General features: G+C 37.4%; 1 protein-coding gene across 5 annotated transcripts in view; it reads left to right on the forward strand.

The window, feature by feature from the left end:
- GRIA4 (glutamate ionotropic receptor AMPA type subunit 4) overlaps positions 1 to 13,420 on the forward strand; it is a 686,576-nt gene that overhangs the window by 248,584 nt on the left and 424,572 nt on the right. For all 5 annotated transcript variants that reach the window (XM_070384351.1, XM_070384348.1, XM_070384349.1 and 2 more), the window contains exon 4: positions 10,660 to 10,899. In XM_070384351.1, coding sequence (XP_070240452.1) covers positions 10,660 to 10,899 — 240 coding nt within the window. The remainder of the gene's footprint in view (positions 1 to 10,659; positions 10,900 to 13,420) is intronic.

The following is a 13,420-nucleotide window of genomic DNA, read 5'->3' on the forward strand; positions in this document are numbered from 1 at the left end:
TGACAGGAACACAGCTTCTAGGATCAAACGCTTACATATCTCTCTGTTATTCAGATGTAATATGGATATATTTATTAAATTTAGAATTTTACAACCAAGGTGGAAGTGTAGAAGGCCCAATCTTCTGTATTCCCACAGAGAACAATAATTAGGTAGTTGTCTTCAAATGAAAATAGCTCTTGGAAAGCTCAGGAGCGCACTTACAAAGCTTCAGAAATACCAAAGAGGAAAAATCTTAGTAGCCACACAAAAATGATAGGAAGAAAAATTTCATTTTGTTTTCATCATCCCTGCTCAGTGCCCAAAGGGGGCTCCCAACCTGAGAGGGTTCTCTTGGTCTGGTAAAGCAGAGCAAGGTGAGCGATCAGTTTCCCCAGTCTTTTAGGGAACTGCACCAGGTACCCACTGTGGTTTTACCACATCCAGAGACCAGAGATGCTGAGACATCTAGGAATAATGAAGAAGGGAAGAGGTTACCAATAATAGCCATGTGCAGAAAAGACCTGGGTTTCAGGAGCCTGCTTGTCAGAGGATCACAATAGGCTTCATGACTAAGGATCTCAACAGCCCTTAAAGACTTTGCAGACCAGCACAACTTTTATCTGGACCCCAGCAAGCTCGTCTACAGCAGACCCAAGCAGATTTCTCTGCTGAAGAAACCAATTAGAACAACCATCATAGAGTCCCTGTATATTTCATGGCTGAAATTTTTGTCCTCCATATTTTCACATTCACAGATGCCAGTTGCCTGATTCCCTCGCTGCTTTCTTCCTTCCTCTTTTGCCAGACCCAAGGTCTGTACTAGCATTCAGACCCAGCCTCTAAAATTACATTCATGCAGGATGCCAGCCTGGACCCCTGTAGCCAACTCCCACTGCTGTGTGCACACCGATTATTAGCTCCTATAGCTATATAAGTGCCCACTAAAAGCCAAGGTCCCCACACCTGCTGTGGGCCCAGATCTCACCTTGACCTTTCTCACTGGCCTGCACTGCAGTTAGTTACCTACAGCTTGTCCTAGTAGCCAACCACCTGCGCAATCCCTGCCCTGATTCCCATCACCAGCTGCCACCCCATCATGCATGAACTTGCAGTGAGCCCATGCTGTCACATGACTACATGCAAAAAACCTGGGCTTCCAAAACTGCTAGTGTTCTTGCAGCTAGCCCTGGATCCTGCTTCCAGTCTCAGCTCTCACCACTGTATGTGCTTATGCAGCCAGCCAAGGATATGCACACCATTGGTTCTAGCCACCACTGTCACCTTCCCTTGACCCTCGCTACTGGATCTGAAGATGCTGTGAGAACTCCAGCAGCTTTAGTGGCCACTGTGCAATCACACCCACTGCTCTTACTAAGGACCATGCAATTTTCAGTGTCATAGACCCCAGCTGCCTGAGCTGATGAGGGAAACATAACAGCACAAAAGGAACACAGTAAATATCCAGTAACTGACCCCAAGGAAATGATGATCCATGAACTGCCTGACAAAGAATGCAAAATAATTGTCTAAGGGTTCTCAACCACAGGAGAAGACCGATAAACAATTTAAAGAATTCAGGAAAGCAATACCAAGAAATGAGAAGTTAAACAACAACAACAACAAAAATAGAAATAGGAAATATAAAAAGAACTAAATAGGAACCTTGGGGCTCAAAAGTATAATGACTCACTGGAGAACTCAATAGAAAGTTTCAACAACAGGCTCAACCAACAAGAGAAAGAATCAGTGAGCTTGAAGACACACTACTTGTAAATATCTAATTGGAGTAACATTTTTAGAAAAGGAGGAAAGAAAGAAAATGAAGAAAACCTATAAGATTTATGAGATACCATAAGATAAACAATCTATGAATTATGCGATTTCTGGAAGAAGAGAAGAAAATAGAAACTGAAAACTTACTTAAAAAATAATGGTTGAAAATTTCCCAGATCAGGGACAAGATTGGGACATTCAAGATCATTCAAGATCACAGGTCACTAAATTCAACTTGAAGGATTCCTATCCTTTTGCATATTTATTGTATTTTCTCCATTCTTTTTTGATATCTTGAAACGTGTGTACTCTCATTGCTCTCAGTTCTTTTTCAGATAGGTTGCCTATTTTCTTTTCACTAATTCTGTCTTAGAAGTTTTTACCTTGCTCCTCCATCTGTAACATACACTTTTGTCCCTTCATTTTTTTGGGGGGGGCGGGGAATGGGTAGGATTTTGTTCCTGTCTTAATAGTTGTTTGGCCTGAGGTTTCTGGCAGTGGGATTTTCAGGCAGTTGGGTAGAGCTGAGTCTGTGTGTTGAGATGTGAACCTCTGGGATACCTCACTCGGATTAACATTCCCTGGGTCCTGACATACCTTGTCACTCCAGCAGTTCAGACTCAGTGCTACCACTTCAGGGGCTCAGGCATGATTTCTGCACTGTAAACTGGGATCCCACAAGTTGTGGAGTGTGGAAAAGCAAAAAAAAAAAAAAAAAGAGAGAGAGAAAGAGAAAAGAAAGGAGCATCAACATATATACACTATTATGTATAAGATGGATAGCTGTTGAGAAGTTGCTGTGTAGCACAGGGAATCCAATCTGGCACCCTGTGATGACCTGGAGCAATGAGATGGGGGGAGGGAAGGGAGGCTTTGGAAGGAGGGATGTATGTATACTTATAATATATATATATATAGGTATACGTATGTATACTTTGTATTGTTGTATGGCAGAAACCAACACAACATTGTAAAAAAAAATTAGAAAAAAGAAAAATAAAAGACTTGAATAGGCATTTCTCTAAAGACAAATTGATACATGAAAAGATGCTCAACATTAGAGAAATCAATCAATCTGGGAAATGCAAATCGAAACCACAATGTGATATCACTTCATACCTGTTAGAATGGCTATTATCAATAAGACAAGTGATAATTGTGTAAAAAGTAAAACTGTGAAGATGTGGAGAAAAAGGAACCCTCAAACTTTGTGGGGGGCAGGGAGGATACAAATTGGTATAGCCACTATAAATAACAGCATAGAGGCACCTTAAAAAATTAAAATGGTACAACCATATGATTCATCAATGCCACTTTGTGGTATATATCTGAAGGGAATTAAATCACTATCTCAAAGAGATATCTGCACAGCCATGTTAACTGCAGCATTATTGTACATGATTATTATACAGTAACCAATGCAAGGAAACAACCTAAGTGTTCACTATAGGGTGAATAAATAATATAAATATATAATAATTTTATAAAATTTTATGAATTGATGCAACAGTATAATTTTCAGCACCAAACTAAAAGCCAGTATCTTAGATTAGAGTTTCAAATCTCTTCAAGTTTTTTTCTTCTGTAAAGTATAAAATAAAAATTAATTGAACCAAATTACCAGATTACTTAGTACATAAAAATTGAGAGTGGACCAATTTGCATGAAAAATCCACTTGATATTACATGAAAATCAAAGGAACAGGAAAGTATGAAATAAGAAACTCACTTAGTAACTCCAAGCTATATGCCAAATTAATAGTACTTACATAAATATATCCAAATCTTGGTGGAACTTTCATGAGGTTAAGGTCCAATCCAGCAATACTTTTATTGAAAGTGAAAGCAAAAGTGAAGGTGCTTTAAATGAAAGAACTTTATTGAGTTCAAACTGAAAATTTCCGTGTTAAATTTGATGTTTCTCATAACTTCCAGGAAAATTATAGCCAGTTATTTTGTCAGAACAAGTTTTCCAGGTTAGTGAATCTACTAAATTAATCAAATTCTAGTTCCTAATGAATATAGAATTAGAACTGAATATTCTTTCTTGGTAGAATTTCTTTATAAACCTTAATGCAAATATTCATGAAAATAATTGGTATTTGTTAAACAGAATCTGAATACTTGGTTTTCAATGAACTGTGGCATTTTACTCTCTAACCCTTTTGTGCTCCTATTAAACACTAGAACTACTTAAATTGATACACAAATATAGAAAATTTGTGTTCATAAGATCAGCCACTTACTAATTGCCTCATATATACTCTTAAGATGATAGACTTACATGCATGCTCATTTGCTCAGTGCTGTTTGACTCTTTGAGAACTCTTGCACTGTGGACCACCAGGCTTATCTGTCCATAGCTTGTCCAGGGAAAGAATACTGGAGTGGATTACCATTTTCTACTCCAGGGGATCTTTTTGACACAGGGATCAACCCGTCCACATCTCTTGCGTTTCCTGCATTGGCAGGTGGATTGTTTACCATTGAGCCACCTGGGAAGTCCAGTCTTATGTATATTATCTCATATGATCCTTGACATTTTATATATTCATTGTTGTGGTTGTTCAGTTGCTCAGTCGTGCCTGACTATTTGCAACCCCATGGACTACAACATGCCAGGCTTACCTGTCCTTCACTATCTCCTGGAGCTTGCTCAAACTCATATCCATGGAATCAGTGATACCATCCAACCATCTCATCCTCTGTCATCCACTGCTACACCTGTCTTCTATATTTCACAACATTAGGGTCTTTTCTAATGAGTCAACTCTTCACATCACGTGGCCAAAGTACTGGAGCTTCAGTTTCAGCATCAGTACTTCCACTGAGGATTCAGGACTGATTTCCTTTAGGATTGACTGGTTTGATCTCCATGCAGTCCAAGGGACTGTCAAGAGACTTCAACCACAGTTCAAAAGCATGAATTCTAGGTGCTCAGCTTTCTTTATGGTTGAAATCTCACATCCATATATGACTTCTGGGAAAAACATAGCCTTGACTAGATGAACCTTTGCTGCAAAGTAATGTCTTTGCTATTCAATACACTGTCTAGATTTGTCACATCTTTTCTTTTAAGAAGCAAGGGTCCTTTAAATTCATGGCTGCAGTCACCATCTGCAGTGATTTTAGAGCCCAAGAAAATAAAGCCTCTAATTGTTTCCATTGTTTTCCCATCTATTTGTCATGAAGTGATGGGACCGGATGCCATGATCTTAGTTTTTTGAATGTTGAGTTTTAAGCCAGACATTTTAACTCTTGTCTTTCACCTTCATCAAGAGGCTCTTTAGTTCCCCTTTGCTTTCTGCCATAAGAGTGGTGTCATATTCATATCTGAGGTTACTGATATTTCTCCATGCAATCTTGATTCCAGCTTGTGCTTCATCCAGCCCAGAATTTTACATGATATACTCTTCATATAAGTTAAATAACCAGAGTGACAATATACAGCCTTAGCATACTCCTTTCCCAATTTGGAACCAGTCTGTTGTTCCTGTCCAGTTCTAACTGTTGCTTCTTAACCTGCGTACAGGTTTCTCAGGAGGCAGGTAAGGTTGCCTGATAGACCCATTTCTTTAAGATTTTTCCATAGTCTGTTGTGATCTACACAGTCAAAGGTTTTAGTGTAGTCAATGAAACAGAAATAAATGCTTTCCTGGAATTCTCTTGACTTTTCTATGATCCAACTGATGTTGAAAATTTGGACTCTGGTTGCTCTCCCTTTCTAAATGCACCTTGAACATATGAAAGTTCTCAGTTCACATACTTTTGAAGGCTAGCTAGAAGAATTTTGAGCATTACTTTGCTAGCATGTGAAATGAAAGCAATTGTGCGGTAGTCTGAACATTTTTTGACATTGCCCTTCTTTGGGACTGGAATGAAAACTGACCTGTTTCTGTCCTGTGGCCAGTGCTGAGTTTTCCAAATTCCCTGGCATACTGAATGCAGCACATCCACAGCATTATCTTTTTAGGATTTATTTTTTTTTATTTTTTTATTTTTTAACTTTACAATATTGTATTGGTTTTGCCATATATCAACATGAATCTGCCACAGGTATACACGTGTTCCCTATCCTGAGCCCTCTTCCCTCCTCTCTCCCTGTCCCATCCCTCTGGGTCGTCCCAGTGCACCAGCCCTAAGCATCCAGTATCATGCATCCAACCTGGACTGGCGACTCATTTCATATATGATATTATACATGTTTCAATGCTATTCTCCCAGATCATCCCACCCTCTCCCTCTCCCACAGAGTCCAATAGACTGTTCTATACACCAGTGTCTCTTTTGCTGTCTTGTATACAGGGTTATTGTTACCAACTTTCTAAATTCCATATATATGCATTAGTATACTGTATTGGTGTTTTTCTTTCTGGCTTACTTCACTCTGCATAATAGGCTCCAGTTTCATCCACCTCATTAGAACTGATACAAATGTATTCTTTTTAATGGCTGAGTAATACTCCATTGTGTATATGTACCACAGCTTTCTTATCCATTCATCTGCTGATGGACATCTAGGTTGTTTCCATGTCCTGGCTATTATAAACAGTGCTGTGATGAATAGTGGGGTACATGTGTCTCTTTCAATTCTGGTTTCCTCAGTGTGTATGCCCAGCAGTAAGATTGCTAAGTCATAAGGCAGTTCTATTTCCAGTTTTTTAAGGAATCTCCACACTGTTCTCCATAGTGGCTATACTAGTTTGCATTCCAACCAACAGTGTAAGAGGGTTCCCTTTTCTCTACACCCTCTCCAGTATTAATTGCTTGTAGACTTTTGGATTGCAGCCATTCTGACTGGCGTGAAATGGTACCTCATAGTGGTTTTGATTTGCATTTCTCTGATAATGAGTGATGTTGAGCATCTTTTCATGTGTTTGTTAGCCATCTGTATGTTTTCATTGGAGAAATGTCTACTTAGTTCTTTGGCCCATTTTTTGGTTGGGTCATTTATTTTTCTGAAATTGAGCTGTAGGAGTTGCTTATATATTTTTGAGATTAGTTGTTTGTCCGTTGCTTCATTTGCTATTATTTTCTCCCATTCTGAAGGCTATCTTTTCACCTTGCTTATAGTTCCCTTTGTTGTGCAGAAGCTTTTAAGCTTAATTAGGTCCCATTTGTTTATTTTTGCTTTTATTTCCAATATTCTGGGAGGTGGGTCATAGAGGATCCTGCTGTGATGTATGTCAGAGAGATATATCAAGCTACCAATGGTATTTTTCACAGAGCTAGAACAAATAATTTCAAAATTTGTATGGAAATACAAAAAACACAAAAATCAAATAGCCAAAGTCATCCTGAGAAAGAAGAATGGAACTGGAGGAGTCAACCTGCCTAACTTCAGGCTCTACTACAAAGCCACAGTCATCAAGACAGTATGGTACTGGCACAAAGACAGAAAAATAGATCAATGGAACAAAATAGAAAGCCCAGAGATAAATCCACGCACCTATGGACACCTTATCTTTGACAAAGGAGGCAAGAATATACAATGGATTAAAGACAATCTCTTTAACAAGTGGTGCTGGGAAAACTGGTCAACCACTTGTAAAAGAATGAAACTAGAACACTTTCTAACACCATACACAGAAATAAACTCAAAATGGATTAAAGATCTAAATGTAAGACCAGAAACTATAAAGCTTTTTAGGATTTAAATAGCTCAGCTGGAATTCCATCACCACCACCAGCTTTTTTTGTAGTAATCCTTCCTAAGGCCCACTTGACTTCACACCCCAAAATATCTGGCTCTAGGTGAGTGATCACACCATTGTGGTTATCTGGTCTTTATGGTCTTTTCTGCATAGCTCTTCTGTGTATCCTTGCCACCTCTTCTTAATATCTTCTACTTCTGTTAGGTCCATACCGTTTCGGTCCTTTATTGTGCCCATCTTGCTTTAAATGTTCCCTTGGTATCTCTAATTTTCTTGAAGAGCTCTCTAGTCTTTCCTATTCTATTTTTTCCCTTTATTTATTTGCATTTATCATTTAGGAAGACATTCTTATCTCTCCTTCCTATTCTTCGGAACTCTATATTCAGATGGGTATATCTTTCCATTTCTCCTCTGTCTCTTGTCTAGGTCACTTCTCCATTTCCTGGGTCCTTTTGCACAGAACAAATTGTTTGCACCCTCCAAGAGTCACTGGTGGGCCTGTGATTTGATTTTAAACACAATTGTGCACCTCCTACTGTCTTGTCTCAGCTTCTCCTTTGCCCTTGGAGTGGGGTATCTTATTTTGGTGGGATCCAAAAATTTCCAATCAATGGTTGTTCAGCATTAGTTGCAATTCTGGTGTTTTTACAGGAGAAGATGAGCATAACTCCTTCTACTCCACCATCTTATTCGTCCCAACTATATTGATAGTTGAGACGAATAAGAATAAGGAATTTAGCCTAGGTTAGGATTAGTACAAGATGACACCACTCTTATGGCAGAAAGTGAAGAGGAACTAAAGAGTCTCTTGATGAAGAGACACTTGTTTCTTGGAAGAAAATCTATTACAAACCTGGATAGTGCATTAAAAGTCAGAAACATTACTTTGCTCACAAAGTTTTTAATAGTTCAAGCTACAGTTTTCCCAGTAGTTATGTACAGATGTGAAAGTTGAACCATAAAGAAGGCTGAGCACTGAAGAACTGATGACTTAGAACTGTTGGGGAAGACTCTTGAGAGTCCCTTGGACTGCAAGGAGATCAAATCTTAGTCAATTCTAAAGGAAATAAACTCTGAATATTCACTAGAAAGACTGATGCTAATGCTAAAGCTCCAGTACTTTGGCCACCTGATGTGAAGAGCTGACTCCTTAGAAAAAAATCTGATGCTGGGAAAGATTGAAGGCAGGAGTAGAAGGGGACGACAGGGGACCACATGGTTGGATTGCATTACTGACTCAATGGACATGAATTTGAATGAACTCCAGGAGATGTGGAGGACAGGGAAGCCTCGTGTGCTGCAGTCCATGGGGTTGCAATTGGTCAGACATGACTGAGTGACTGAATAATAACAAACTGGTTATAAGTAAAAACACTATGGTTTGAATTTATTTGCAAAGTTTGCAGTCTTTCCCCTATATCAATGTCAGTTCTATCTTAGTCTTACTTAGATGAACATAGACTGTGGTCCCTTAGTTGGGCTTTAATTTTTGTGAAACATGCATGTATCTCTTGGAGAACATCATCTAAAGAAAATCAGTAGCACTTTTATTTTAATTGTTACTCTCCTCTGATTTAATTAAATTTCTTAGTCTCTATCCCCAATTTCAAGACACAAATAGAAAAGAACAAAATAAAAATTTCCAGATTTTATTAACTTATCTTATATAATTATTCTTCATAATTTCCTAAATCCCAGATATAGAACATAGATACAAATGTTATCAGGATTGCTATTTTTTTCAAGAGCCTATTACTGCAAGTTTCTTATGTTTCACAAGGAACTATTCCACTATCCAACATTCTAGGCTTCTTAATGAATTTATCAGTTAAATTTGTAACTAAATCTTTCCATAACTAAAAAAGTTCTTAAACTAGCTATATAAACCCAGAAGAAATAGGTCTTTAGCCATATGAGGTTAACTGTAAGAATTTGGAATTCAAACATTCTTGATTTACTGTATATACAAGAAAGGGTATCCTTTAATGCAGGTCTGTATCCATTAAGTTTTAATTTAAAACTCATCCAAGTTTGAAATCAGTCATGTCAAAAGAGGGATCAGAATATGATTTTGCAAGAATCTTGAGAAAAGTTTTTTTGTTTTTGTTTTTCTCTTTATGAATTGGCCTTCTTGTCCTTGTGACAACTGGGAGCATGGGAAAGAAAGGTCAAGACTAGGCTGTGTACATGTTTACCTGAAGTTCTTTTAAATACTTCAGGGAAACTTGGTTCCATTGGGTTTGAGAATTGCTTCCACCTAGAAGCTACACGGTAGCTCAGTTGGTGAAGAATCTGCCTGCAATGCAGGAGACCCCGGTCCTATTCCTGGGTTGGGAAGATCCCCTGGAGAAGGGACAGGCTACCCACTCCAGTATTCTTGGGCTTCCCTGGTGTCTCAGATGGTTAAAGAATCTGCCTACAGTGTGCGTAGACCTAGGTTCTATCCCTGGGTTAGAAAGATACCCTGGAGGAGGGCATGGCAACCCACTCCAGAATTCCTGCCTGGAGAATCCCCATAGAAAGAGGAGCCCTGGTGGATGGCAGTCCATGAGGTCACACACGACTGAGCGGCTAAGCATGCACATGCTCAGAAGCTACACAACTGGCCACAATTCCACTAACCTTCTAGGATAGCACAGTAGTTATTTCTCATATAGAATAAACTCTTGTTTTCAAATGTAAATCAAGAGAACTCTAAAGTTGTGGTAAAAACTGAAACCTACCTTGCAAAAGAGAAAAAAAAGTAACAATTTAGACTAAGTAGCAAATGCAATCTAATTCAAAATAGAAAAGACAAATAAATGCATATAGTTTAAGAAGGACAGCACTGAGGTAATTTAAATGCTCCTCCAATTAATAATCAGACATTTTCAAGTATAATATCATATTTTTGCATATAATACAAAATACAGAGAAAAATTTGCATTTGTCATACTTAAAAATTTCTAGCATAGGATTTGTCACATTATCATGGAGAACTATATATTATTTTATTTTAGTCAAATTTTCCTTAATTTAATTTGGTTTCTTGAGTAAACCTCTTGTTATCTTGTTCACTGCAGGGCATTGAGTACAGCCTCAAGAGTTCATTAATTATTTCTATGACTGATTGCACAGTTCACTTTTTCTCTTTCCTCATATTATATTCCTGACATATCAATGATTCAGAATTTTTTTTCATAAACTGTAGATGTGGAGTCAACAATTTTAAAGTGTGCTAATAGTTTTTCTTCTTCTTCTTCTATTTTAGTCTGTTCCCAGTATTCCAGAGGAGTATTTGCCATTTTTGGACTCTATGATAAGAGGTCAGTACATACCTTGACCTCATTCTGCAGCGCCTTGCATATCTCCCTCATCACACCAAGTTTTCCTACTGAGGGGGAGAGCCAGTTTGTGCTGCAGCTAAGGCCTTCCTTAAGAGGAGCCCTTTTGAGTCTGCTGGATCACTATGAATGGAACTGTTTTGTATTCCTGTATGACACAGACAGGGGTAAGTTGAAATTCCACATCTACGTAAGTAAAACTCTAATTTTCAGTTTAAATTGCTTTGTATCATTTGTGTGATTTAGCAATATATTTTGATCCCTAATATGGCTTAAATGAGAATATGGTCAATATGAATTCTTACTGTTTTTATCTTGATTCTGGGGAAAATTTTCTAATTAAATGAACTTCAAACTTACAAGGTCACTCAAGCAATGTCTGCTCTGTTACTTAGTTGAAATTGTAATATATATATATATATATATTTTTTTTAATTTCCATGATGATATTTCAGGTGTAGTCATAAAATAACTGTTTTTTTTTTTTTACCTCAAATGAATATCCTATAATATTTCAGAAGATTTTAAAACAGTATCAGGTTGAGTTAATTCTGTAATCGAAGGGTCATGACAATGAGAATAAAGATTTGGTGGTAAGGCCTCTGCTTGCTGGCAACCTTTCACTTTATCTTTTCCTATAAGTCTATATAGATTAATAAGTGATAAAATATGATCCTTGTATTGGATAAATAAGATAGATAACATCAAATGGGGAACACCTGTGGCAGATTCATGTTGATGTATGGCAAAACCAATACAATATTGTAAAGTAATTAGCCTCCAATTAGAATAAATAAATTTATATTTTAAAAATTATGGCAATACATACAATTTTGTACAATGTTGAAATATTTTGACTTTATTTGGAGATATATCTTAAAGAATTCCAATTCTTGCTCAGTTTTGCTCTTTATTTGGTGACCAAAATCATAGCAATATATTATGTTTCAAAACAAACGTCAGGGAAGCATGGACAAAACATAGGGTTTTGTCCAGTCCTTTTTCCTTAAAGCATAAGATTTATAAGCAAAGAAGAAGTTATAGCAAAAGTTCAACCAGGCAACATTTTAGGAACATGCTTGAGTAAGTCTATCTGTAAAATGAATTTAAAATAAATGTAAAGATAATAAACAAGCAAAATAAGTCATTTTAATATATAATTATCTTCAAATTCCAAATATTCAGAATATTATATTCAGAGATGAAAATTCATTAAATGAATTTATTTCTCATTAAAATTTGCATATTTAATGATATTTAATTTACACACCAATGATAGCCCTTTGCTTAAATTGGCATTCTTGGTAAACTTACCATTTGGAAACAAGCTCAGAAAATTTAATATCATCAGTGTATTTTCTTCAGAATTGTAGCATACCCTAATTCTCACTTGGAAATTTGGGAGCATATCTATATTTCATGATGTCATTTTCCAATAGCTGGCAATTCAAAGCATCCTAGAGGATGAATTACAGACTAAAAAATTACCACTTTGTTCATTTCTAACTTTTAGAATTATCCTTAAGCAAAAGGACACTGAAAATGGAATCATAATGCAAATGAAAACAATTATGAGATACTACTATATATCTATCAGAATGGCCAAAATTCAGAGCACTGACAACATCAAAAGATGATTAGGACATGGAGAAACAGGAACTCCCCTTCATTGTTGGTGGGAACACAAAGTGGTATAGCTATTTTGGAAGACAATTTGACGATTCCTTACAAAATTAAGTTTATTCCTATTATACGATCCAGCAGCCATGATCCTTAATATTTTCATCCAAATCACAGAAAAATCTTCACACAGATGTTTATAACAGTTTTATTCATATTAGCCACAACTTAGAAGCAACCAAGATGCCCTTCAGTAGGGGAAGAGAAGATTAAACTGTGGTTGCTGTTCAGTCATTAAGTCATGTTGGACTTTGAGACCCCATGGACTGCAGCATGCCAGGCTTCCCTGTCCTCCACTATCTCCCAGAGTGCTCAAATTCATGTGCATTGAGTCAGTGATGCCATCCAACCATCTGATCCTCTGTCACCCCCTCTCCTCCTGCCCTTAATCTTTTCCAGCATCAGAGTCTTTTCCAACGAGTCAGCTCTTTGCATCAGGTGGCCAAAGTACTAGAGCTTCAGCTTCAGTATCAGTTCTTCCAATGAATATTCAAGGTTGATTTCCTTTAGGATTGACTGGTTTGATCTCCTTGCTGTCCAAGGAATTCTCAAGAGTCTTCTCCAGCATCTCAGTTTGAAAGGATCAATTCTTCAGCATTCAGTTGTCTTTACGGTCCAACTTTTCACATCTGTACATGACTACTGGAAAAACCATAGCTTTGACTTATATGGACCTTTGTCCAAAAAGTGATGTATCTAATTTTTAATATGCTGTTTAGGTTTGACATAGCTTTTCCTCCAAAAAGCAAGTGTCTTTTAACTTTTTGGCTACACGTCACCATCCACAGTGATTTTGGAGTCCAAGAAACTAAAATCTGTCACTGTTTCCACCTTTTCCCCATTTATTTGCCATGAAGTGATGGAACTGGATGCCATGATCTTGCTTTTTGAATATTGAGCTTTAAGAAGGTTTTTTCACTCTGCTCTTTCACACTCATCAAGAGGCTCTTTAGTTCTTCTTCACTTTCTGCCATTGGAGTGGTGTCATCTGCATACCTCACGTTGCTG

This window comes from Bos mutus, chromosome 15 (assembly GCF_027580195.1).
Source record: "Bos mutus isolate GX-2022 chromosome 15, NWIPB_WYAK_1.1, whole genome shotgun sequence".
Taxonomy (NCBI): Eukaryota; Metazoa; Chordata; class Mammalia; order Artiodactyla; family Bovidae; genus Bos; species Bos mutus.